General features: G+C 39.6%; 1 protein-coding gene across 3 annotated transcripts in view; it reads left to right on the forward strand.

Annotated features, from left to right (window-relative positions):
- The window catches only part of GPD2 (glycerol-3-phosphate dehydrogenase 2), a 140,769-nt gene that overhangs the window by 27,016 nt on the left and 86,684 nt on the right, over positions 1-27,069 (forward strand). For all 3 annotated transcript variants that reach the window (XM_054506209.2, XM_045868836.3, XM_054506210.2), the window contains exon 2: positions 12,424-12,533. In XM_054506209.2, coding sequence (XP_054362184.1) covers positions 12,432-12,533 — 102 coding nt within the window. In that variant the 5' untranslated portion in view covers positions 12,424-12,431. The remainder of the gene's footprint in view (positions 1-12,423; positions 12,534-27,069) is intronic.

Genomic DNA, 27,069 nt, shown 5'->3' on the forward strand with positions numbered 1-27,069 from the left:
AATGGGAACAGTCTGTGGCTTCTGGCCATGTAGTGAAGAGGTTAATGGTGTTGTTCCTTTTACTGTTCCTGAGGGGACATCACCCTTACAGCATAGTCTAATGTATATAGGGATGGCTTTAAGTCATCAATAATTGAATTCATGCTTAATGAATTCTTTTTTTTTTTTTTTAATTTTATTTATTTATTTGAGACAGAGAGAATGAGAGACAGAGAGCATGAGAGGGAGGAGGGTCAGAGGGAGAAGCAGACTCCCTGCCGAGCAGGGAGCCCGATGCGGGACTCGATCCCGGGACTCCAGGACCATGACCTGAGCCGAAGGAAGTCGCTTAACCAACTGAGCCACCCAGGCGCCCCTGAATTCATGGTTAATGAATTCTTAATATTCTTAATATTCTTTAAGAAGACAAAGTCTGACTTGCATTTTTGAAATATTCTAATTTGAAATAGTTTAGACTTTTTTTTTTTCTTAACTGCGAACTTCACTCAAAGCTCTTAGAAGGCAGGAATTTTCATGTTTGTTCTCAGTTGTATGTTCAGTACCTGGCACATGTTAGGTGATCAGTCAATAATTACTGAATGAAAGAATGAGTGCAAGTTTTAATCATCCAATGGCGCTAAATAAATAGGACATCAAGATAGTACCACCTTTAATGCATAAAGGTGTTTTCCCTGTACCTACTGAATGAAGAACAAACATAAAATAATACACATGTAAAGTTAAAATAGCTCTGGACATTTTCAAAGATACTTCATTTATAGATGGAGCAAGGATCAAATTCAGATGATTTGCCTGACTTCACAAAGCAAGTTACAGGTAGAGACAAAATAGCAAGGCAAGACACTTCAACCTCACCTTCTGGAATATACTTGGTGATTTTCTTTTTTCATCTGGTGTTTTGAGAATTAAAAGAATATAGAGGTTTGTTGTGTTTTTGTTTCTTTTCCTTTTTTTGTTTTCTTTCTTTCTTTCTTTTTCTTTTCTTTTCTTTTTTTTTTTTTTTTAGCAATAGCAACCTTAGAGAGAATATTGAGTAGAACCCTTTATCTTCTTTTGTGCATGTTATTAAATTTTAGACTGTCAATGCTAGGGTATTAGCTGAGTGATGTTGGTACACAGTATCTCATGCACAGTGATTAGACGTGTTTATAGTCTAGTACTTGAATGCATTCCGCTTAAGAGTGTGTGCCAGTCCTTTTAAAGAAGAAAAGAAAAATCTAAAAAGGAGAGGCTTGAAGAGGCTCTCTCATTCAAATGGGGAGAATAGGATCTTATGACCAAGACTGTTGTAACCAAGAAGCCTGAGCTGGAAATACAGATTTGCTTATTATGTTGCATAGGTGAAAGAAGACTATCTTTTCCTTTTTTGGAGTGAGGGGATGGACATTTATAAAATGTCGTATTACTTGTATTCCATACTTTTTTTTAAAGATTAATTATTAGTTTAAAGATTAATTAATTATTAATTTATTTTAGAGAGAGCGCATGCACACGCGCGAGGGTAGGGGCAGAGGGAGAGAATCCTCACGCAGACTCCCCGCTGAGCACAGAGCCCTAGGGGGGTGCTCCTCGGGGCTTGATCGCAGGACCCTGAGATCATGACCTGAGCTGAAATCAAGAGTTGGCCGCCCAGCTGAGCCCACCCAGGTGCCCCTATATTCCACACTTTTTAAAGAAATTTTTGTTAGAAATATGAATTCTGCAATCTGCCTTTCCTCTTGTCCAATTTTTATTTCTTTTAGGGTCAGACATTTTTAGGGAGTGTGATCATTAAGATAAAGAACACAATGCATGTTTACTTTGACTATAGTATATCTTAGATTTCCTTTGCATCTAAGCTGTGTGTGTGTAATTTGACTCTTTGTTGATAGTTACATTTATACATGCAGTGGATTATTAGATGTGCAGGGGACTGAATTTTAAATGCAAATTTCAACAGGCTGACAGTGGGGAGGGGGTGGTTGAAGGGGTGGGGAATGACTACAGGGTGTAAAAAGTGGTTGGCTTTATTTCCTGGGGATATTCTCAAGCTCAAGGGAACAGAATAACTGGTCTCCCTATCGCAACTACTTGGTCTCTGTTATAACTCCCTGCCATGTCTTATTCATTAATAGAGCAGTAATACAGCTGTAATCAAACCTAGAATTGTTTTTTTTTTTACAATGTAAGTAAATTAAATTAACTGAAATTATTGTGCTATAACTAATTATCATAAAAATTATCAGTCATCGTGTTTTTATGAGCTCAGAATTTCATAAACTATCTTCAACAAGTATTTCCTAAAATGCGTTCCTAATGACATGTATAATGCAATTGCAACTAGAACTTTTGAAAGAACTGGTGCATTTTCTTCTCATTTGGTGATAAAAATAATGAACAAAAGCTAAGTAAATCAGTTGGCATCAGCATTTTGAAGTAAGAAAAAAAGCCAACTTTTCAAAGTTTTGTTTGTGCTTATTACATTTGAAGGCAGATTGTCAAACCTCCTATATCTGTGCTATTAAAAAAAAAGTTTTCAGGATAATGATCTTGAGTCTCTTTAATATTCTTTCTGAGTCTTCAAAGAAAAGTGTCAATATTCAGTATATAGTGTTTACAAATTCATAATGCTATATTTAATAAAAATACAAGATATTGGAAAACAACAAAAGAGATCTTTGATTAAGATCAGACAAATAGAACCTCAATTAGTCGAAGCACTTCTTTCTTTGAATATTCTATTTCGCTGAAATTTTCTTAGTGTGTATTTCTTTTGACTGTAGAGTTAAAGTTCATTATCATCCATATATGTTTTAAAGACCTTTTCATTTGATTCACAGTGCCTGTGCACTATTTTAAAGCACCTAAACCCTTTTAAAATACATTTATTTATATGGTGAGGTAGATGCTTTTTTCTGAAGCATGTTGGGGTGTGTATTCAAGAGGCATGATTGTGATGATTTTATAAGGCTTTGTTATAGTTATAATAAATCTGGATGAGAGGCCTGATATGTTTTAATGTAAAAGCAGATATTTTGAACTCTATTGTTTGGCATGCAATTTATTTTATAACAAAGGGTTATTTTTTCTTGTCTTACCAAGTAGATTTTATAACAGCATGTAAACTCTGAGAAAGAGTTTATGCTGCTGAAGGAATGTGAACCATTTTTCTAACTCAACAATAGTGTTAGTAAAGGGAGCAGAAATACAGGGGGAGGCACAGGACTAGTGTGGTCTGTTTGCCTAAAGAACCTCTTTTTCTTTGATTCATTGGTAACATTCTTTCCTCCTCAGGGCAGAATTAAAGCTTTTGTGTCTGCTGTACTCTTTTAAGTGAGGATTTCTTATTATTGATATGTAAATGCAAGTTTTTTAAATTTCATACTGGGCATGTTATCCAGTTCCTAAAACTGACTCGTGTCTTTATAAGGGATGGGCATTGGGGGGAAGGAATGCTCCAGATTTTCACTTATGAGGGACATTTTATTTTATGCCTTTCAGGATTACCTTAAATTACATATATGGTAAACAAAGAAAGTTAAAGATAGGATTTTACAACTCTAAGCACAAATCTATTAACATGTCCAGGATGATAGAGAATATAGATTAATTTTGGTTTTAAAATAAATTTAAAGTAGAAAACAAATTCACTTGCATGAACTAACTAGTTCTTCATGATTTTTAAAAGCAATTCTATGGAAAGCAAATACAATAGAAATCATTCCATTATGAGTTAAACGAAGATCATTTGCATTTAATGAATATAAATCTGTTATTGGCCGAGATGGACTTCATTGATTTCTTATAATTCTATAGTGAACCTCATGGAAATAAGGGAAAAGGGTCAAATTTGTGACTATACTACCAGTGTGCACTTTAGAATTGGCACAAAACATAAATACATAATATGGAAGTTGCCTTGGAAACACTGTTTTTTTTTTTTTTTAATTGAGTCTTACATAATAAATGAGGATTAGAGTGTGAGCGTGTCTCCTCATGTTACTCCGGGGTCCTCCTTCCTCTCTGTATGTTTTCACTTCAGACAACTTTGTGAAATAAGTGCTTTAATTTGTTCTGGCTTTGCATATTAAGTTAAACAAAAATTGCACACCAGAAGGATTCATGTAATAATGTTTGAGACAAGTTTTTTATAAACAGAGAATTTTAACTGGCTCACTTTAAATGGTTGTTGACCTTATTTTCTCCTCTTTTTTTTTTTTTTTTTCCTTGTGCCTTTTGCTTACATTTCTTAACCTCTGACTTGAACCCCTGGAACCAGCTCAGCCCTTTGCTGTGCCAGTTCCTCATCTGTCAAGCTTCCAGGCTCCTGCCCTCCTTCGAGCCTGCAGAATGGTCCTGAGCCAGCCTCTTTCTCTGTCACTGTAGCTGTGTGCTTGCTCCTAGAGTGACCTGGCCTACCCAAAGGGTCCCGGAGAGGCAAGTAGGAAGCTTTTCCAAAGTAGTTTCTGGCTGGAAGCTATTGAACCAATATGCACACAGCATTTGTCTTCTTTCATTTTCTCTTTATTTCCTAATTTTGTTTCTCTTTTGTCTTCATTGAAATACTCTCCCTTTGTTAAGATTTTGCCCATCATTTGGGTTGAGCCCTTCTGGCATGGGATTTCCTGGAGAAGTTGATTGGAAACGGAAAAATTCCCTAAAGCTGTCTGGTGTGAGAGAGAGGGACAAGGCTAGGGTTTGGATGCTGTGCCCGCAATGTGTGATTGTGTTGCTTTAGCTTTCTCATCAGCTGCAGTCCAGAGTTTTGGACATCCAGTATCTGAAGATTCATTATCTTTCTAACTTTTGTGCTGACTTTTGCTTGGTTCTTTTGTTTTATCAGAATACTCTTCCTAGTAACTTAAGAAAAACCTTTTTGTTTGTCCTTTGATATTCTGTTCAGCATATGTACTTTTTACAACCCTAGGTGGTCACTGTTACTGTTGTGTTTGTGGCTTTTAGAATATGTATAATATATTACATTTTACACATACAACACACATTCATTTATTTCCATTGGGATAATCTTTTGTGGATAAGCCTTGGGTCCATTTCCTATCCAGTCTTGGCCCAAATCTTTTTTTTTTTTTTTCCTTAAAGATTTTATTTATTTATTTGAGAGAGAGAGAGATAGCAACAGAAATAGCAAGAGAGAGAGCACAAGCAGGGAGGAGAGGGAGAAGCAGGCTTTCTGCTGAGCAGGGAGCCTGCGGCTGGGCTCCATCCCAGGACCCTGGGATCATGACCTGAGCCGAAGGCAGACGCTTAACTGACAGAGCCACACAGGCTCCCTGGCCCAAATCTTTTTTGAAAGTGTTTAAAGGAACCAAAAAAGGACAAATTCATTTTCAGTTTATGGAGTACGGCTCTCCTCTGTTTCCAGAGGACAGGCTGATGGGCCTGTGATGTTGATTATTTTGTTCATTTGTGTCTGGCAGCTTTCAAAAAGCATGCTTGAGGGCCGACTCTGTTTCTGTAGGGTTCCCATACTACTGTGTAAGACGTTTGTGCATACACACGCTTCTCTGCTTGGCTGGGGGGATGCGTTTGCAGGCAGAGTGTTGATCTTTATCCCCACTGTGGAGTCAGCCTTGGGGAAAGAGGAGGTAGGACCTGATGTGCTTTGATTGTTACTTGTCTGTGTAAGCACTTTATCAGCATATGCGTGCCTGATCCAGGATGTACTTTCTTATAGGGAAGCATATACAGCATTTGATATATCACCGATTGGAATAATAAAGGGTCTGCTTTGTTGAAACCTGTCTAATTCAAAGCACCCAGAAACCTTGACTTTTTATAGTTAGAACTGGGCTGCTGGTTGGGAAGGTGCTTTTGTACTCACTTCTTCTTTCATTCTGCTGTGGACTTGCTGCCAAGTCCCATGATTATAGACTTCCTCTGTTGAGGTCCTACACCTTTGTTTTGTAAGATTCACACAGCCTTCTCCTGTAAGTCTTGAATTTGTATGCAGGTGGACTTTGAGGCCTGGTCTTCTGAGTTGTGCCGTTGTACCTTCTGTGGGTTTGAAAAAGTGTCATGCCTCAAAATAGATGAGGAGGTGGTTTTCCATGCACAGCTACTAGGTAGGTGACTGCACAATTGAAGTATAAGGAGCTTCTTGCTACATTTGGACCTGCATATGCTTAGTTAGGTAAAGGGCTAAGAGAAGTAGCATAGGCTATAGGTGGTCAGAGGGGCATGGAAAGCCTTTACATCTTGCTGCATCTTGCTAGGGAACACACGTCCCAAGGACTGCAAGGCTTGTGGCTGAAATTACTCTTCTAAAAATGATCTTTCAGCTGTATTCCACGCATCCCCCCACCCCTGCCCACCTAAATTAATGGAGAGTGTGGAGATAGGAAAGGAAATTGGTATTTCTACACAAGAGGCCAGAGGATAGGAGAGTTTGTGAAAGTGAAGAGACCCAGGGCTCCTTCCGCAGAGGAGTGATAAATCCATTTGGATGGGTTTTATTTATGCTTTAATTAAGAGAGAAGCTATATGGTAGGACAGGGAGAGGAGTTTGAGTACTCTATTTGGAGAATAATTCAGAGGCCAGGAAGCGTGCTCTTGTTCTGGAATAACTTTGTGGGTGACTGCTGAGAGGCCCCTCAGCCTTTCTCCATGGGTGCTTATTTCTTGTTTTTAAGTCTAAAGTGTGTGGTAAAGGGGCACCTGGGTGGCTCAGTCGTTAAGCGTCTGCCTTCAGCTCAGGTCATGATCCCAGGGTCCTGGGATCGAGCCCGGCATCGGGCTCCCTGCTCAGCGGGAAGCCTGCTTCTCCCTCTCCCACTCCCCCTGCTTGTGTTCCCTCTCTCGCTGTGTCTCTCTGTGTCAAATAAATAAATAAAATCTTAAAAAAAATAAAAAAATAAAGTGTGTGGTGAAGTTATTCAAATGCAAGATTTAACCTGGAGCGTAGCCTTGCTTCGGAATGGGAGGAGGCAGACGTGGTGAGCCCCCAAGTCCCATTTGAAATAGGATTTCATTGTTGAGGTCATTCTGTAATGGGAATCCTAAAAGGACAGCTAAGAATTCAGTGGTGCCGGTAAGTTGCAAGGTTAGCCAGAAGCATGGCTCAGCAAACTCCGAGAAGCCGCAAACCCAGTTTTTGTTTGCCAGCAGCAAGCATGTTTCATCGTGTGGCAGTTCTAGGCACAAGGTTCCCCGAAACCAGACCTTTAGCTCTGATTACTCTTGTGAGTTTGAGACCATCTTTCGAATTAGTGCTTTCATTTTTTTCAGATAGACACCCAGAAGTGGAATTGCTGGATCATATGGTAGTTCTAAGTTTAATTTTTTTTTTTCCTATGTTTAATTTTTTGAGGAACATCCATACTGTTTTCTAGAGTGGCTGCACCAATTTACACGCCCCCCATGAGTGCGTGCAGGTTCCTTTTCTCCACATTCCCAGCCCTTGTTCTCTCTCTCCTCTCCCTCTCAGCCTGGATGTGGTGTATGCACCCACACTTGCGTGATAATATCTAATTGTGGCTTCCATTTGCATTTCCGTGGTGATGGGTGATGTTGAACACCATTTCATGTACCTGGTGGCCATTTGTATGTCTTCTTTAGAAAAATGTCCATTCATTTCCTCTGCCCATTTTTTTTCAGTTTGATTGTTTGTTTTGCAACTGATTTGCATGACTTCTTTGTGTGTTTTGGATATTGACCCTTACCAGATAGATGATTTGCAATATTTTCTCCCATTCTGTTGGTTGCCTTTTCATCTTGTTGATGGTTTCCTTTGCTGTGCAGAAGCTTTTTAGTTTGATGTAGTCCCACTTGTTTATTTTTGCCTTTGTTGCCTATGCTTTTGGTGCCAAATCCAAAAAATCATCACTAAGAGCAGTGTCGAGGAGCTTATACTCTGTTTTCTTCCAGGAATGTTATAGTTTAAGGTTTTATATTTAAATCTTTAATCCATTTTGAGTTTATTTTGGAATTCGTATAAGATAATGGTCCTCTTTCTTCTGTCCCTCCTTCTTCCTTCCTTCCTTTCTTTCTTTCTTTCTTTCTTTCTTTCTTTCTTTCTTTCTTTCTTTCTTTCTTTCTTTCTTTCTTTCTTTCCTCTCTTCTTTTCTTTCTTTGCATGTGGCTGTCCAGTTTTCCCAACACCATTTATTGAAAAGACTATCCTTTCCCTATTGTATATTCTTGGCTCCTTTATTAAAAATTAATTGACAAAAAAAAAAATTAATTGACTATATGCTTGGGTTTATTTCTGGGCTCTCTATTGATCTATAGGTCTGTTTTTAGTGCCAGTGAGTTTTTAGTGCCAATACCATACTTTGATTAATATAGCTTTGAAACATAGTTTGAAATGGGAAATTGTGATGCTTCTAGCTTTGTTCTTCTTTCTCAAGATTGCTATTCAGTGTGTTTTGTCTATCAGAGTATTAGTAATACTCAGCATAGCACAACTAGTTATAATACAGAGTTACAAGGTAGACTTTGATATTTAATTCTCCAAATTGGTTATAAGCACCTTCAGGGCAATTGATAAACTCATGGATGTATTTAGTTGAGTACCTTTTTGTTCAGGATTTTTTTAGTTGGGCTGGTGTTCCCCTTGCAAGAATTAGAAGACTGGCACTTGTCTGTGCAAATGCAGGAGCCAGTCTTGAGTCAATGTATATACAACTTAATTCATAGGCTATTAAACATGGACATCAGGCTATGATAACTAAGGTAATTTTGGGGCACCTGGGTGCCTCAGTTAGTTAAGCGTCTGACTCTTGGTTTTGGCTCAGGTCATGATCTCAGGGGCCTGAGATTGAGCCCCTGTCGGGCTCTGTGCTCAGCGGGGAGTCTGTTTGGGATTCTCTCCTCCCTCTGCCCCTCTCCCTGCTCTCTCTCTCACACACACACACTCTCTCACATAAATAAATAAATAAATAAATAAATAAATAAATAAATAAATAAATAAATAAAATCTTAAAAAAAAAAACTAAGCTAATTTTATTTCTGGATGATTTTTCTACCTCTAGTTTCTCACACTTGTAGTTGCAAAAAGTAAAGATTTATCGATATTTTTGTTACCTTTCTTTGCTAATTTTCCCGTTGCAGTTTTGCTTAGATGGAAACGATCTTTCCTCTCTGTAATCATTGTGAAAACTTTTCTCCTTATGATGGAATATAAATGAGTACAAATTTTAAATTCTTTGGCTCAGCAGTAAAACGAAGTTCTTACATTACCATAGATATTTTGTCAGAGGTTTCCTTAGGGAAACCCTAATGCCAAGGACTGTACACATGGGGTGAGTGTTCGAGACTAGGGCCTTCAGCAAAACGTGGTGTGGCCCTTGGGGAGAAGTTGCTATTTTGAGAACAAAAGGCAGGGCAGAACCAATCAGTGGTTAAGATTATAGACTAAGTTTAGTCATACTAGTCAGTGACCTTGGGCAAATCGCTTACACCCTCTGAACCACAACTGCCTCTTTTATGAAATAACGGTGTTGTGAGGGTGATATGAGCTGATGTATGTAGAATTGAAAGCACAGTGCCTATTACCTTGCAAATACTCAATAAATGTCAACTATTGTCATTATAACATTGATGAGGATGACGACCACGATGATTATGATGATCTTAGGGGAGTCAGGTGAAATTGATTTTGTGCTTTTGTTTTTGAATTACCTGTAAGAGTGATTTATTCATTACAACTAGTAGGTGATCTTACAGATGGATTTGATCTCAATAGAAATAATGATCCCCTAAGCATAGGTTAGTTTATGAAATTACTGGGAAAAAAGATCTTTATTAATTATAGTCAATATGATCGCTAACTCTGTAAAATAATATATTAATGCACTTTTTCATTAGTATTAGTGGCTCATTGAGAAAACCCATGAAAATATCTCCCTCAGTGAGTTTTGGTTTCAAAAATCAAATTGAAGCACTATAATCAGATGAGCAGGGAATGCAGGGACCCGCACAGTTGGAACAACTAGCTCCAAACTGAAGTGGCTGAGTGAGCGCGTCTGCTGGGACATTTTCCTTGACTGTGTTACATAACATCCCTCAGCTGGCTTTGTTGACGTGTGGTATCCTTTGTGAGGTCATCAATGACATTATCAACAATTCAGAAGCAATGATACTGAGTTAAAGTCAGTCAGTTACAAAACTCACATCCAGGGGACCACCAGGCTGCTGTCTATGTGGGGCGGGCACATGCATTGTTTAGGTAAATAGAACTGGGTTTCTATTCTCTGTCCCTCATTGTCAGGGGAACCCCGTTAGCCTGGAGATAGCGTGCTATCTCTGCACTGCTAGGGTTTCCATTGTTGTGTGATAGGCGCCCATGAGAACGTGTACAAAAGCATTAGGAATGGCGACGGTGGGCTATGACAAATGAGTGCCTTCCAAGTTGGCTTAGTTGAGGTCAACCTTGGACATAAGGGCTTGCTTAGGGTTGACCAAATGATGAATGGAGGCCACTAGCCATCATATATACCAATTGTTTTGCATAACTTGGGAAAGAGGATCCATTTGATGAAGAGACCTCCAGCAGTAGAGAAACATATGTGTGTGAAATATTTTTTCTGGTGAGAATCTTAATAAAAAAGACAAGTCTTAAGTTTGTCAGAAGGAGTGAGGTCAGAGGAAAAATAAATTTTTCAGAAATACCAACTTTTATTTTAGTATATAATTTATAGTATTCCAGAATGAATTTTCTATAGAATCACAGTTAACCAACTGCACTGAAATTCTTTGATTTAGTGTAGTTATGCTAATAGATTCTATTCATTCCTATATGGACTCAAATATTTTAACTGTACCATAATTTACATTGAGATACTCTATGGTCTTTATTATCCCAGGTTAAAACTGACTTCATATTAAATGTTTTCCTGACTCATGAGATGCTTGTAGAGTATACGGTATGTTGTCCAGACAGGTCGGACCTCCCCCATTCAGGAAAATAGGGTAGTGGCTTCCCTGTAAGATGTGGGTATACCAGCTGCTATGGTGAATGAAAGTCTTAGGCAGGTCGAATTGATATTGAACAAGATCAACTCTAAGTTAGAACTATCTTTTTTTTTTTTTTTAGGTGATCACACGGTGTTACCTTTTCTTGTTTAGCTAAATAAAAGCTGGCAAGAGTTCTTTTGGTGGAATTTTCATTTTTATGCACTTTTTTGTGTGTTGTTTTCGAAAAAGTTAAAGGATATTGAAGCATTCAAAAATTTTTAAAAATATAATGAGTCCAATAGTGGAAATACACACGCACAGACTCACACATATAGACTTAATGTGTGTGTGTGTAAATATATATATATATTTCAAGGTAAGAAGGAAGTCAAGAGCTAACACAATACAAGACTTTATTTAGAAATATATAGCAAGGGGCACCTGGATGTCTCAGTCAGTTAAAGCATCTGACCCTTGATTTCCCCTCAGGTCATGATTTCCGGTTTCACTCTTCACTGGGCGTGAAACCTGCTTGGGATTCTCTCTCTCCCTCTCCGTCTGCCCCTCCCTTCCTCCCCCCCCCCCTTTTTAAAGATTTTATTTATTTGAGAGAGAGAGAGAGTGCACGCAAGCGAGCAGGAGAGGGAGGTAGGGGGGTGGGTCAGGGAGGAGAGGCAGAAGGAGAAGGAGAAGCAGACTCCCCACTGAGCAGGGAACCCACATGGGGCTCGATCCCAGGACCCTGGAATCATGACCTGAGCCAAAGGCAGACGCTTAACGACTGAGCCACCCAGGCGCCCCTCCCCCTTCTCTCTAAAACAAACAAAAAGAGTGCTTATATGGAGAGTTTCCCCTTGAAATTGTGGTACCATGCAACCCTGGCTAAAAGAAAACTTTTTTTTTTTTTTTTAAGTTCCGTTAATGAAAGGAATTCTAGCAGTCCCTAAGAATATCTTCTGTCGCTTTGTGAAAGGATCAAGGCATGGTTTCCTTTGACTTTTAGTCTGTCAGGTGTGGCCGCTTAAGGACAGGAATGCGCAAGTTGGCTCTGGTGAGAGCTTCATTGGGAGGGGAAAGTTGTGCCACCATCTGAATTAAGCCCGCGCCAGGGAACCTGAAGTGCACGTGAGGCTCACTGTCCCCGCTGGTGACAGGCTTCCACCGGTCTCCTTGTGGAGGCGATTAGCAGTTGAACACATTTGCAAGTACAGCGTGCAGTTTTGTGAGTCACACAATACCATTTCTTTTCCTGGCACCCTTGACTTTGTACTGTGTAAATATCTTCAGTTGTCTCATAACCTGCTTTCCTTTCTTTAATTCCTGTTGGAAGGTGACTTTTATGTGGTCAGTTCCCTTGTCTCCATTTTTCGTGTGTTGCTTTTGGCCCGTGATAACTTCCTTATTTTATGTTTTGTTTTCTAGCTTAACATCGTTTCAGAATCTTGCACGGTCCCTTTTTACTATGGGGATTGTTATCTGATAAAAATCCCAATTCACTTCTTTCTGTTCCCTTTTTGTTCTTCTTTGTAGGCTAAGAAATGGCATTTCAAAAGGCAGTAAAAGGGACTATTCTTGTTGGAGGTGGCGCGCTTGCAAGTGTCCTCGGCCTCTCTCAATTTGCTCATTACAGAAGGAAGCAAGTAAGTAATTATGCATGTATTGATTATACTCTGAAACTTGTATCCGTTAAAGAACTGCACATGGGGCGTGTGTTTGTTAACGGTTTGTTTAGAAAGTACTGTCTTGACTTGATCTGACAGACACTAATTTGGAATACTACCTTAAATGATCCTTGACAACAGTGTGTATCATTTTTTTAAAAGTAAACTTCTTTATCAGAGAGCGTTGTATTATTTAGCTTCGATTTTGGCTCTCTGGTTTTAAAAGAGTGCCTCATTTCCAAAGGCCACGGTTTTGTTCATTTAGACTTTCCTTGTCCAGTTCATCCAAATGTCTGGATACCTTCTGTGTTCCTGCCAAAAGTTTGTCTTATTAGAAGGCAGGCAGGCGGGCATCTGAGACAGGAAATGGAAAAGGGTCTATACAAAAGGCCCAACGTTGAATCTTGGCTTTATTTCTTAAAGGTTTACTTACTTATGTAGCATTACTTTATACTGGGTCACATATTTAATGGGAGGGAAGGCCATGAAATGAGATTGCTCTGAAGTTTCCGAATAATTTAAAGTGCTCAGTTTATTTTCGTTTTATTTTTTTTTCCCCTTTGTACTACAACTACGCCAAATGGATGCCAGGAAATGATTTTGGGGACTGGTTTTGTTCTTTTTTCGGCTTGAAATGCTGGCAGCCGCCTCAGTAGTTAGGATTACTAGTCTCCTGTTCTCCCTTCCCCACGTCTCTAGGGCATCTTATGATACCAGCTTGGTGGTGTAGTCCTAACTCCAAGATGGAGATAAAGGAATTTGGGAAGCTGTTTGCAGCTGGACTATCTATTAACTACTCATTTTGTACATTTTTGTGAGAGCCTTTATGCCATGGCTTGTCTTGCACTTGGTTTTTGCTTTGTGCTCTGAGGCAGTACAACCAGCCACGTTGCTTGGAAATCCCAGGTCCTGAGTGAGAATTACTACTTTATTTCTTTCTTTATTTAAAGATTTTATTTATTTATTTGACACAGAGAGAGAGACAGCGAGAGAGGGAACACAAGCAGGGGGAGCGGGAGAGGGAGAAGCAGGCTCCCCACTGAGCGGGGAGCCCGACGTGGGGCTTGATCCCAGGACCCTGGGACCATGACCTGAGCCGAAGGCAGACGCTTAACGACTGAGCCACCCAGGTGCCCCGAGAAATATTACTTTAAAAACACATATTGGGAAGAATTAATTTGCTGGCTTATAGTTAAAAAAAAGGGGGGGGCTCATTTTTAGTGCTTCTTCCTAAAGACAGAGGGGATTGAATAGGTTGTGTTAGTCTTTTTCATTCTTACCTGTGAGCATGTTGCGCTTATGGTTTCCCGAGGTGGATATCTTGCAGGTCTTCATTGACTGACTTACTCTGAAGCGCAGCCTCACTCATGGGTCATGCTGGATGCACTATTCCTTTAAAAATATTGCCTTGGTTGCTTCAAAGTCAGTGTGAAAAGATGCTGCTCCTGCTGAGGCTATTTCAGAAGCGCAGTTCGGTTTGGGACATGGACCTTCATGGATTAGGTTACTTCTGCCATCTTTCCCAGGGCAGGGCTGTCCGAAATGACACCGACAAATGCCGGTGCCAAAGGTCACAATATCTAATATGATGAGTTGTTGCTAAATTTGTACATGGTTTATGTCTGTTAACCACAGCAAGCATGTTCTACTTCAGAGTTTATAAGTTAACTTTGTACTTAGGTTATACTGTTTCATTTATTTGTTTGATTTTTCTTTAATCTCACAGAATAAACAGTTGGTACTGTAATCAATCACATTAGGGGTGAATTTTAGTCAGTAAAATCAAGGCAAAACAAGGATCTACTGATTTCTGGGTCATTTTGCCCAGACCTGCCACATCCTGACCACCCTAATAGCCAAATGAAATGGATACCAGCAGTTTCAAGTCATTTATAATTTTAATCTGACAAGTTCTTTTGAGAAAAATCACCATGGGCATATTCAATCAATGAGTTTGCATAAGACATTCATCCAAGCGTGTGCATTCTTTTGTGGTGATTCCTGTCCCTTAAAGCCACTTCCTTGAGCATTTTTTGGGTAGCAGGTTGGGATGTAGCCATAGGGATTAGCAAAAAAGAGAGAAGGGAGGTGAGGGGAGAGAGGAGATGACTCATTTGAGTCATTGACATAAAATGACCAGAAGCCTCAGCTGTCCTCTCTCAGAAAATATCTGCCAATCAGAGCCATTCTGGGGGACTTCTCAATGGTCAAGAAAAATCTGCCCCTTGATACCCATTATTTGGCTACGTTTTGTAGAAGCTGTGTCCTTAAATGTGACTAGGCATGCTCCATTTTTTTGCAGAGCAATGCTTAACGTATTGGCTTGTGTTTTTATTTTTTTTTTTCCAGTTTTCTAAGATGATTCTAACCGATAAACTGTCCTCCTCTGAGAATAAGTTGGTGTCGAAAGTCCAAGATACTGACGTATTAGAAAGCCATCTGTCGAGTTCAAGTTCAGGCACATTTTGCTGGCATTCCTGCCCTTGCAGCTCTGTCTCCCCTGGCTCCTAGCTTGTGCTCATTTGATATTCTGAGCACAAAGCTTCCTTCCTAAAGTACAGGCTGGGATTGTATTCTAAATACGAACGGCTTGATTCTAAAAGTTGGTCAACTGTTGAAGCTCTTCTGACAGAAAATATAGTGCTACGTGTAAGTGTTTAGGTGCCAGGTCAACTCACACAAAACCTTTTAAATCAATTCTACAGTTTTAAAACAGCTTGTATTTGCAAGGGGGATAATGAAGGAATGCTATTATATATCCATTTTTTTGATTAAACAGAAAACACTATGAAATCAAAAAAGATACTGTTCACTTACCGTTTGTTTACCCAGTTGCTTGAATAAAAGCTATTGTAGGTGAGGAGATAGAGACAGTTGTGGAGACCCTAGCATTTCTGGAGACAGGTTGGGGGTTAGAGGTAATAACATGATTGTTTGGTCTCACGTCATAGTGTGGCTTTCCCTCATACAAGTATACTATTAAAATTTATATTTTGTTTTTCAGTGATCAGTAGTGTCCATTGTTGACCCAGGGAAAGCATAGAGATTTTTTTTCTTTTAAGATAAATTGATCAGAGTTAGAAGGGATGGCCTAAGGAGATATCATTATTATTATTATTTTCTTTTGGAGCTGGAGCAACCTAAATTTTCCTATTACAATGAGGAAGCTGATGAAGAGATGAATATTGGCTGACTTTTTTTTGACTGTGTCCACCTGGAGGACAGGAGGTTTGTGACCACAAATAACATCATTTTCCAGGCTCCCTTCAGTGATGCATGTAGGCTTTTTTTGAGTGGTCTTGGAGAGGCTTCCTATTCATTTCATGTTCCTCCTTTTATTTCCTCACCCACAAGTAGGTGATTTAAGTGTCCACAAAGTCTTCTTGATTTTCCTCTCCCCAGACCAGCTATATGCCAAGGGCCAGGAGGCTGAGTAGAAGCTAGAATCACAGTGGGTATATACCACTGTCTTAAATCCCACGAGGAATGTGGCAAACAAACACCTCTGGAGTGGTGTGCAGATTTTTGAGAGCAGGTTATTGATCATTCACTATTTAGTATAGGTCAGTTTAATAATAATTTTAATTGGAAGGGACTTGGAGGATATCTGGTCTTCCTCTCCGGACAAGATACTCTTCTAGTGATTCCCTCATTTCTAGTGAAAGAGAAGTGTCACTTCATGTGAGAGTCTCCTTTTCTAATTTCAAGTTGATGAGAACAGAGTGGATGGAGAGGGGAGTTTAAATTAGGAGAGAGAGTCTTGGTACTTTCAGAGCCAGTAAACCTTAGTGAGGAGCAGAATTGGAGAGTGTTAAAGCCAGGGCTGCATGAGAGTTCCTCAGGTAGGTGGGAAGAATATGGGTGGCTGGGGAGAATGGGGACAAAAACAGGGTGGGGTGCAAAGATTTGACTGAGGGTTGCCCCAGGCTTTTGTCTTTCATCATAGACCAAAGGCATTTTTTGAAACTTTTTTTTTTAAACTCAATGTTTATCTCATACCTTCTAGGTCTAACTGGAAACACTGGTGTGATAGTGTGGGCTGCTTTTTAACCCCAGGGGTGTGGTTGATGTAACAAAGATCTATTTAGGTCTGAGGGTGGGCCCTCTCATGTAACACATGCTCGGTTTGTTCCTTCCATTACCCACTCTGAACATGTAGTGGGCTTTGTGAGCCAAATCTGAGGTGAGGCCTGAAAACCACTGAGAGCTTTCTCAAAGCCCGGATATGAAAATTTTCTTTTTTTTTTTATGTACCTTACGAAGGCAGGGAATGAGCTTCAGGGTATGGAAAGCAAGGTCTCTTTTCAGTTTGAGGAGTGATTGTATTGGAATCAGGGAATTCAGAGATTCAGTTAGAATCTGTGATCACAGTACTTGACACAAAGCAGGTCTTTAGTGTCTAGGACTCTCCCTTCCCCTGATATAGGATGTGAACATTTGAAATAGACCTAGTCTTTTTTTTTTTTTTTTTTTTTTTATTCATGAGAGACAGAGCGAGAGAGAAAGGCAGAGGGAGAAGCAGGCTCCCAAGGAGCAGGGAGCCCGATGCAGGACTCGATCCCAGGACCCTGAGATCATGACCTGAGCCGAAGGCAGACGCTTAATCATCTGAGCCACCCAGGCGCCCATGAAATAGACCTAGTCTTGTTAGGCATAATAAGAATGCCATAGCACCAGATTTCTTTACATAGCGGAGCTTTTGGTTGGCATAATGTGGCTTGTATTAACTGCCGGACAGAGAAACTGGTAGAGGATAGAGAAACATGAAGTTCAGATGAATATCTTTTGAAATAAAAATCATAAGCAAATGCTGGTGAAGAATGTGGAGCCACAGGTACCCTCATTTATTGCTGGTGAGAACACAAAATGGTACAGCTACTCTGGAACACAGTGGGGCAGTTTCTTATAAAACTAAACATATTCTTACCATATGATCCAGCAATCACTCTCACTGGTGCTTCCCCAAAAGACTTGAAAACTATGTTCACACAAAAATCTGCACAGGCATATTTATAACAGCTTTATGCATAATTGCTAAAACTTGGAAGCAACCAAGATGTCTTTCAGTAGGTGAACGGATAAATAAACTGTGGTGCATCCAGACAATGGACTGTTATTCAGTGCTAAAAAGAAATGAGCTATCATGCCATGAAGGGACATGGAAAGAAAAAATGATAGTGGAATAACTCCACTATGGGTTCTCCAAAACTACTGGAGACAGAAAAAGGATCAGTGGTTACCTGGGGTGTGTGGGGGGTGAATAGGCAGAACATAGAGGATTTTAGGGCAATGAAACCACTCTGTATGATATTATAATAATGTATCTGCATTATTATGCATTTGTCCAACCCCATAAAATGTACAACAGCAAGAGTGAACTCTCAAGTAAACTATTGACATTATAATGTGTCAGTGTAGGTTCATTCTTTTTTTTTTTTTTTTTATAGGTTCATTCTTGGTAAAAAATATGCCATTCTGGTGAATGATGTTGACAAAGGACATGTATGTGTGAGGGCAGGAGGGATATGGAAAACCCCTGGATCTTTCTCTCAGTTTTGTTATAAACCTAAAACTGCTGGGGAAAAAAAAGCCTTTAAAATGTACAAATACACAGATAGAACTTGCGTAGCACTTAGGACATGACGCCAATTAAGAAGTTTTAAATTCTAAAAATTCCATGCCCACATGACTTTTCAGTAGTATCTTTGATTGGATGTAACTATTTAATTTTTGAACATGCTTAATATCTTTAGGAATTTAACCTCAATTACAAATATTCTTCTGGTTCCTAAGCTAAAGGGTATCTGTGAGGTTAAAATCATGTAAGTCTTCCTGAGCACTGATGTAGCTGAAATTATTACACGACATGTCTGCTTTATGTTTACCAGATTGCTTTTAACTTGGTGAGTCAATTCCAGCCATCAGACTTGTTTGTTCTAAGTAAATAATCTTCCATCTCCAGAAGCATTTTTCATAGGTCCATAAACAGCCTTTTTCTTTAAAAAAATATGAAGTTCTGGAATAGCAACTGTTCTTAAACAGTCTTCGTTTTTGTTGATGCTGATGTTTAGGTGGGGTACTATCATGTTAGATACTGTATGAAGAATGCATATTCAGGAGGAGAGAAGCGACTAGTGGTTAAGTAACAGGCTTCTTGGTCCCACCTGCCTGCTTGAAGAGCTATTGATGTCAACATTATGTCAGATATAAAGGTAGAAATGTCTCTGCACTATGGTTTAGTGGGGCTTGTGTTTGGTGATCTGTCCTGTTGGAGCTTTGTATGTATGGATTTAATTTTCTGTAAATGATGGGTCTTATCCACCAGGGGAGGATTCTGAACTGTGTATGGACTGTATGCAGGGTAGGGGAGTTGTGAATCTTGGGTTGTAATGCTAAACATATCCCATAGTTCTGTATTAATTTGAGCATACTAATTGGTGTAATAAACAACCCCCAGAGCTCACTGGGTTATGACCATAAAGGTTTATTTCTTGCTCACAATACAGTTCAGTGAGGATAGGTGGGGGACCTGTTTCTTGCAATCACTGAGGGATTTCTGTCTCTTTATTCCAGTGGCTCTGCCATATTATAGGGCTTTTTGACCCACCGGATCATTTCCAGCCAACTCTCAGGGAGGGTGGGAAATGCAACCCAGCATTGTTCTCTGGAGGAAGAGAAAAAGTTTTAAGCATCCAGCCATTACATCTGCGTCCTGACTTTAGTTTCTAATCCAGTTGACAAAGGAGCTGCATTTCTTTTGGTGAGAGTTTTATTGTTAGAGTTTATGCCAAAAACTATACCATTCACTTGCCTGTCTTATGTAGAACCCTGCGCATAGATTCCTGGAAGAACTGTTTTTCTCCTAGAAACACAACTAAATATGTTGGGGCTGTGTCTGATATCTAAAGCTTGATGAGGATTCTGAATACACTATATTTTCCATAAGGCCAGTTTGAACTATTCTTAACTACTCTATATGGTTAACTGTTTCTTCAGAGGCATGCTTCATCAAAGCACTAAAATTATGCCGACAGAGCTGGAAATGTTCTTTGAAGAGCATCCTATCATCTTCCTTATAATTTTGGTTTTTATTTAACACTTAGCTCCCAAAGTGGGGCCATGGCAATATCTTTGAGTTATAACTCACATCAGGCCTTCGAGGAGTTTGTGATGCTATTTTATTGCTGGCATACAAAATCAGCGAGGTTAACTGTACTGCTAGAGGTCACACAGTGAGTCAACGACTGAGCTATGATTAGCGTTGACAGCTGGTGAGCTTCTAGGCTGTTGCTAACTGAGCAACATTGACATTCATTCTCATTTGACTTTGCATTTCATTTTCAACTATTTATTCATTTTGAGACCTCTTTAAGAAACTTTTTAGGGATATTGTGGGACTGAGCAAACTTTCTATAAATGCTTTGGGGAGAGTCCTTTAGCTCCCTTCCCTTCTCCTCATTTTTCAGCTTAATAGTTAAATTACGTTTATGTTCGGAAGGCTTCCTGTAGGTAGAGTTTTGGCAAATTAAGAAGAAAATAGATGTGTTAAGTTAGGCAATGTTAATTTTACTTACTTTATTTTGTAATTTGTGGTTTTTCAACAAAGAACTTCTGAGATCTAATTATATGCTTGTGAGTACGAATAGAAACGTTATAAAAAAGTATGTATTTGAAGAAATAATTCTCAGAGAAATGGAAAGTGTGCATCATAAATTTGACCCAGAGCTATTTTGAACATCAAGTTAAAATGTAGCCGAGGGCCATCTGGATTGTCAAGCTGGGAAATGATCATTTGGCTCATGGGGTCAGCATTTTATTTACCTGCAAGGGATGGGAAAAGGGTGAACCCCCTGTATCCACTTCCAGATGTATGTGTTGGGGAAGTTTTTAAGGAAGAGTTGTATTTCATGGAACTTGCCTGCCCAGGTGGCTGGCCACAGGCTGGCCACCGTCCCAAACACTTCTGAGTTCACTGATGGTCATCAACAGCTCACTGCACTGCTGGTGTGAGAGAGGCTGATGGATTGAGGGGCCAGGTAACCTACATGTAGAGGCAAAGAGAGCCTAGCACAGCTGAGGTCATGGGATGTGGAGTCAAACCTGGGATCAAATTGTGATTCTCTCAGTTACTTGCATAAGGAATAACTGAACTCACTTTCCTCAGTGGTCAAAGAATGCCTCCATTCTGTGGTAATGATGAGACCGATAGGAGCTAGTTCATTAGAGTGTGGGGACCAGTAGCAGCCCAGCAGGCCCCAGTGCCATTTCTTCCCTCTCTGGCCTCCCTGAGCTCAGGCTTCCTCTCCAGATCCTCTAGTTCTCGGCAGGCTATTGCAATTGAAGAGCAATATCAAGTTGAGACACCTCCAAATATATCGTTTCTGAAATATTTATTTGAAAACCAATAAAACATATCCCCCAAACCTCAGATCATGTAGTCAATTATGATGTGAGCTTATCTGAAGTAGATTCAGACAGAGCCAAAGGATTTTCCCTCCTTTTGAGCTATAAAAAAGGTTTACAATTTAATAGTTTGGATATATCATGATTGCTAGTAAGAGAGCTTCTCTGTGATTTCTCAAATGAATCACAGCCACATAAAGGCTGGATAGCACCTTCAAGGTGAACTGGGGCACTGATCTCAGTCACCCCAGAAGGAGGGACTTGTTTTCTCTTCTCTGGTCCCCAATGGAGATGATAGTCTACCCATTAGCAGCTGTTCCTACAGAGTCATTGTAAGTCCCTCACCGAGGATGTTCACAGTGAGAAATGTTGCTTACTGCCATGTAAGTACAAGATAAAACATCATTGTTTAGAATCACGAAGTGATTCAGGAGGTGAGGGCCATTAAAACATGTTAAGATTCACTGTAAAGAGATGCAGGTTGCGTCTTCTTTCTAGGAAAATACAAATATTGTTGGTCTTTTTCAGTGACAACAAAACGCAAAGCAATTTCCCTGAAATCTAACAGTTCCATTAGCAATATGTGATTGAATCACATAATATGGGAGAGAGTGAGAGTGATAGTTACAGTACAAAGTGATTTGCATGAAACCCTACTTTATACTCCAATTATTAATGTACATGATTACAGGACAACCAGGTTATTAATTGCCTGTGGTCTTTAAATATGCACTTCTTTCAGAAATAGACACTAATTATTAGATCTTGTTTTCGGTCTCACCTGAAGTTGCAAATGTCTAGGATTTTTTTTTTTTTTTTTTTTTTTAATTTGCAAGTCTAATGGTGCACAGACATAGTAAAACTGATCTGATTCTGAACCCTGTTCTGTTCTCTGGGATATAAACTCTCAAAGATTATGAACTTGGCTTTCAGTTTCCTGTAGGTGTTCACAGGTACTAGTCTCTTGACAAAAACTACGTGTTTACTATCAGAATTCTGGAGGAATTTTATCTTTTTAAAAAGTCGATGAACATTTGCTTACAAGTTTAAAAAAATGCCTACTTCCCCAAAGACCATCATAATTTAATATCAGAAATAACAACATCAACATCTTGTGGCTTTAATGGCCGAATCATAGTATTGGGCTTGTCTTGTCTCTAGGCCAGAGTCAGCAAACTTCTCTGCCTGCAGGGGCTACACTGGGTGAGATAAAAGCCTGAAACCAGTGAGTGAGAGCCCTGGACTAAAAAGACCGCACAATCCCTGCCCGAGGGCAGCAGCAGCTGTGTACTTGCCACAGATTCATCTCAGAAATCATCGTTCTACGAAATATAGCAACTTTTAAGTATTGGAATATGTAACTCGTGTTTTCAAGAAAGTAGTCTGCTGCGCAAAGAAATACATTAGGATGACTTCTGGTTTTAGCACATGCTGTTCCTACTTCCTTTCCTGTCTTGTTACCTATCTAATGCCTCTTAGTCTTTCTTGACTTGATGTAGCTATAATTTCCAGGAAATCTGGATGAGCCGTGCCTCCTGTGGCTCTTGTAGCCTCCTCTCTATCTTAAATCTTCCTGTTAAGCGATATTATGATTGACCGATTATCTTTTTGTTTTGTCCTCCAATCTACAGACTTCCCGAGGACCTCTAATACATATCGATTGGATGAGTAAGTGACTGTGGGTCAGGTGTCTTGTCAGGACACATGAGTTTTGGTCTCGCAGATGATTTAGGGCATGTTGCCATTCCAAGGTTTCTCCCAGAATCTCTGGGTCAGTCTTTTAATGGGGCTTATCTCCCGGATTCCTGCATAATCAAACTGCCTGCAAAAAGAGCTGGTCTGAGAAGATTTGGAGCACAAATAGCTCTGTTCTTTTTTTTTTTTTTTTTAAAGATTTTTATTTATTTATCTGAGAGAGAGAATGGGAGACAGAGAGCATGAGAGGGGGAGGATCAGAGGGAGAAGCAGACTCCCCGCCGAGCAGGGAGCCCGATGCGGGACTCGATCCCGGGACTCCAGGATCATGACCTGAGCCGAAGGCAGTTGCTTAACCAACTGAGCCACCCAGGCGCCCCCAAATAGCTCTGTTCTTAAAGCACATTGTTACTTACCACCACTGTTTTATTCTAGCTGCTTTTCTCTTCTTTATTTGCCATCAGCCAACATATTCTAGGGAAGGTAGAGTGCAGATGTGTTTTTGAGACTCAAAGCCATATGAAGCCATATGAGTCTCTCTCTTGTCATAATTATAAGTAGGGCCTTAGGCTGTGTTTACTGCCTCTAAAATAAACTTGGTGCTTAGCTTCTCAGTTGCAACACTTCCCCAGCTTTTATGGGAAAAAATATAAACAAAAATAAAATGTTGTTTTAAATGTAGTGTCAGAAATTAAATAAATTACCCTCAATAGTGCTGTATCTTTTAAAAAATTTTTTTTGGAAGAACTTTTCAGGAAAGCATCCTCCACAACAAAACCATACTAAAAAACCAAAAACTTTCTGCGTTTGGTTACTGGTGATCTCTCATCCTATTCTAACTGATAAGTCTGTCTCCTTATTTTTTCCTCACATTATATATCGTCTGTGTGGTGTAGCAATATAAAACTTAGTCTGTGGGCAGGCTGTGCAGGTGCAGGTCTCAGCTCTTCCATGTACGAGCTGCATTAATCATGGGCCATTACTTAGCTTTCGTTTGTCTCAGTTACTTCTGTAAAATGGAGAACAATAGTACTCAATTCATGGGGTTATTGTGAGGATTAAATGAGTAGAAAAAAGTAAAATGTTTATAGTAGTACCTGACACATAAATACTATATACATATTTGCTTTTTTTTTTAAATTGAAGAATAATTGACATATAGCATTGTATTAGTTTCAGGTGTACAACGTAGTGATTCAGTATTTATATACATTACCAAATGGTCACCCCAGTAAGTCTAATTACCATCCATCACCATACAAAGTTGTTACAATATTATTGATTATATTCCCTGTGCTGTACATTGCATCCCTGTGTCTTATTTATTTCATAACTGGAAGATCAAACCTCTTAACCCCTTCATCCCTTTTTGCCCATCTCTCCCAAACCCGTACCCTCTGGCAACCATCAGTTCATTTTCTGTATCTTGGAGTCTTTTTCCATTTTGTTTGTTCGTTTGTTTTGTTTTTTTAATTCATATAGTATTTGTCTTTGACTTATTTCACTTAGCATGGTATCCTCAAGGTCCATCTATTTTGTCACAAATGGTAAGATTTCTTCTTTCTCTATGGCTGAGTAGATATATATATATATATATATATATATATATATATATAATATATAGCTACATTATATATATATATAATGGAATAGCTCACACACACACAAACATGTACACACCCCACATCTTTGTTATCCATTCAACTAATGTTTTCATTTTCTTCAGATGAATACCCAGAAGTGGAAATGCTGGATCATATGATATCTCTATTTTTTAATTATTTGAAGAACCTCCTTACTGTTTTCCAATTTATATTCCCACCAGCAGTGTATGAGGGCTCCCTTTTATCCACATCCTTGCCAACACTTGGTATTTCTTGTATTTAAAAAAAAAATTATGTATTTATTTATTCTTTTATTTATTTATTTTGGAGGGGGGGCAGCTCAAAGGGAGAGGGAGAGAGAGAATTTTAAGCAGGCTCCACACCCGGTGTGGAACCTGATTCAGGGCTCGATCTCACAACCCTGAGATCATGACCTGAGCCAAAATCAGGAGTCAGATACTTAACTGACAGAGCCACCCAGGTGCATTAACACCTTTATTTGTTTTTTTAAAGAAAGCTCCATGCCGGCGATGGAGCCAGGTGTGAGGCTTGAACTCACAACCTTGCGATCAAGACCTGATCTGAAATCAGTAGTCAGACGCTTAACCAATTGAGCTACACAGGTGCCCCCTATTTTTTGATACTAGCCATTCTGACAAGTATCACATGATATCTCATTGTGGTTTTGATTTGCATTCCCCAGACGGTTAGTAATGTTGTGCATCTTTTCATGTGCCTGTTGGCTATCAACACATGTCTGCTTACTTTTTTTTTAATTTTTATTTTTTTAAAGATTTTATTTATTTATTTGAGACAGAGAGAATGAGAGAGACAGAGAGCACATGAGGGGGGGAGGGTCAGAGGGAGAAGCAGGCTCCCCGCTGAGCAGGGAGCCCGATGCGGGACTCGATCCCGGGACTCCGGGATCATGACCCGAGCCGAAGGCAGTCGTTTAACCAACTGAGCCACCCAGGCGCCCCTGCTTACTTTTTTTAAAGTCAAGTTTATTGAGGTATAATTTACATTATGCAGTATAATTCATCCTGTATAATATAGTTCTATTAGTTTTGGCAAGCACATACAGTCATATAACCACCACCACAGTGAAGATAGAGAACATTTCTATCCTCCTCAAAATTTCTCTCATGCTCTTTGTAGTCAGTGTTTCCCTCCCCCTGTCCTCAGACCCTGACAGTCACTGATCTGTTTTCTGATCCTATACTTCTGCTTTTACAGAAGATCATGTAAATGGAATCATGTCATATAGAGACTTCTTAGTCTTTCATTTAGCCCAGGGATTGGCAAACTTTTCTGTAAAGGCCCAGGTAAGAGTCAATGTTTTATGTTTGCAGGCCATACCATCTCTGCTGCAACTTCTCCACTTTGCTGTTACAGTCATGGACTATCCACGAATGATTGGGTGTGGCTATGTGCCAATAAAATTTGGTTTATTTAAACAGATAGCAGCCAGATTTGGGTGGAAAACCATAATTCGCTGACCCCTAACTTAGCAGAATGCATTTGAGATCCATTAATGTTGTCAGGTCTATCAGTGATTTATTCTTTTTATTGCCAATTATTGTTCCATTGCATAAATATAGCACAGTTTGTTTAGTCATTCACCAGTGATAAATAAAGCCACTGTAAACATTTGCTACAGGTTTTTGTGTGAACACAGCTTTTGATTTCTCTTGAGTAATTACCTAGGAGAGGATTGCTGGGTTGAATGGTATGTGTTTACTTTTATAAGAAACTCAAGTTTTGGGGCACCTAGATGGCTCAGTCGTTAGGCGTCTGCCTCCAGCTCAGGTCATGATTCCAGGGTCCTGGGATCGAGCCCCGCATCGGGCTCCCTGCTCTGTGAGAGGCCTGCTTCTCCGTCTCCCACTCCCCCTGCTTGTGTTCCCTCTCTCGCTGTCTCTCTCTCTGTCAAATAAATAAATAAAATCTTAAAAAAAAAAAAAAGAAACTCAAGTTTTCCAAAATGGCTATATCATTTTGCATTTCTGCCAGCAATATAAGAGAGTTCCAATTGTGTTGTATTTTCACCTGCACTTGGTATTGTCCACCTTTTTTTTTTTTTTTTTGGTTAAGTTCAGTCTACTGTAAAAGACTGTGAAGAATCTTAGAAACTAAGGTAAAGATGCTTACCTGTAACCTAACTTAAACTGGAAGCTCTTGAAGGCTTTTACACATGGAAATGACATTATTTGGGTTTTAAAATGATGACCCCACCTGCAGTATGGAGACCGACGTGGAGGTAGACATGGTGAATATGTAAAGACTTGTGACTTGAAAAGTGGCAATGAAGATGAAGTGACTGGGCCTGGGACATTTTTAGGAGGCGGAACTGATAGTACTCAGTGATTGATCAGATATGGACTTAGGAGAGTGGCCTAAGCAACTAGATGCAAAATGGTGCCTTCCCTGATGAACATTGGTAGGGAAAAAGTTTCAATTTTGAGATATATGTGAGACATCCAAAGGGAGGTACCAAATAGGTAGTGTGATGTCTGGGTTCTGGGATAGGGGAGCAAAATTGGAAGTCAGTGTGGTGTAAAGTTATATGACCATATGGAGGTAGAAGAAATTCTCTAGAGTGTCTCTACAGAGAGACCTCCAGAGGAAACTAGGAGAGAGTGCTTAAGAGAGGCTGGAAAGAGAGAGAGCTCAGCTCAGACCGTTGTCTCTCAGATGCCAACGTGAGTGAACAGAAAGTTGTGTGCTGAGGTGACAGCTAAGATGACGGATAAAATGTGCTGACTGGATTTCGCAGCAAAGTGGACATGAGTCAGTTTTGGTGGTGGTGGTGG

Source organism: Mirounga angustirostris, unplaced genomic scaffold (genome assembly GCF_029215605.1).
Source record: "Mirounga angustirostris isolate CCGP_5_RB_7025 unplaced genomic scaffold, mMirAng1.0.hap1 SCAF_3, whole genome shotgun sequence".
Classification (NCBI taxonomy): domain Eukaryota; kingdom Metazoa; phylum Chordata; class Mammalia; order Carnivora; family Phocidae; genus Mirounga; species Mirounga angustirostris.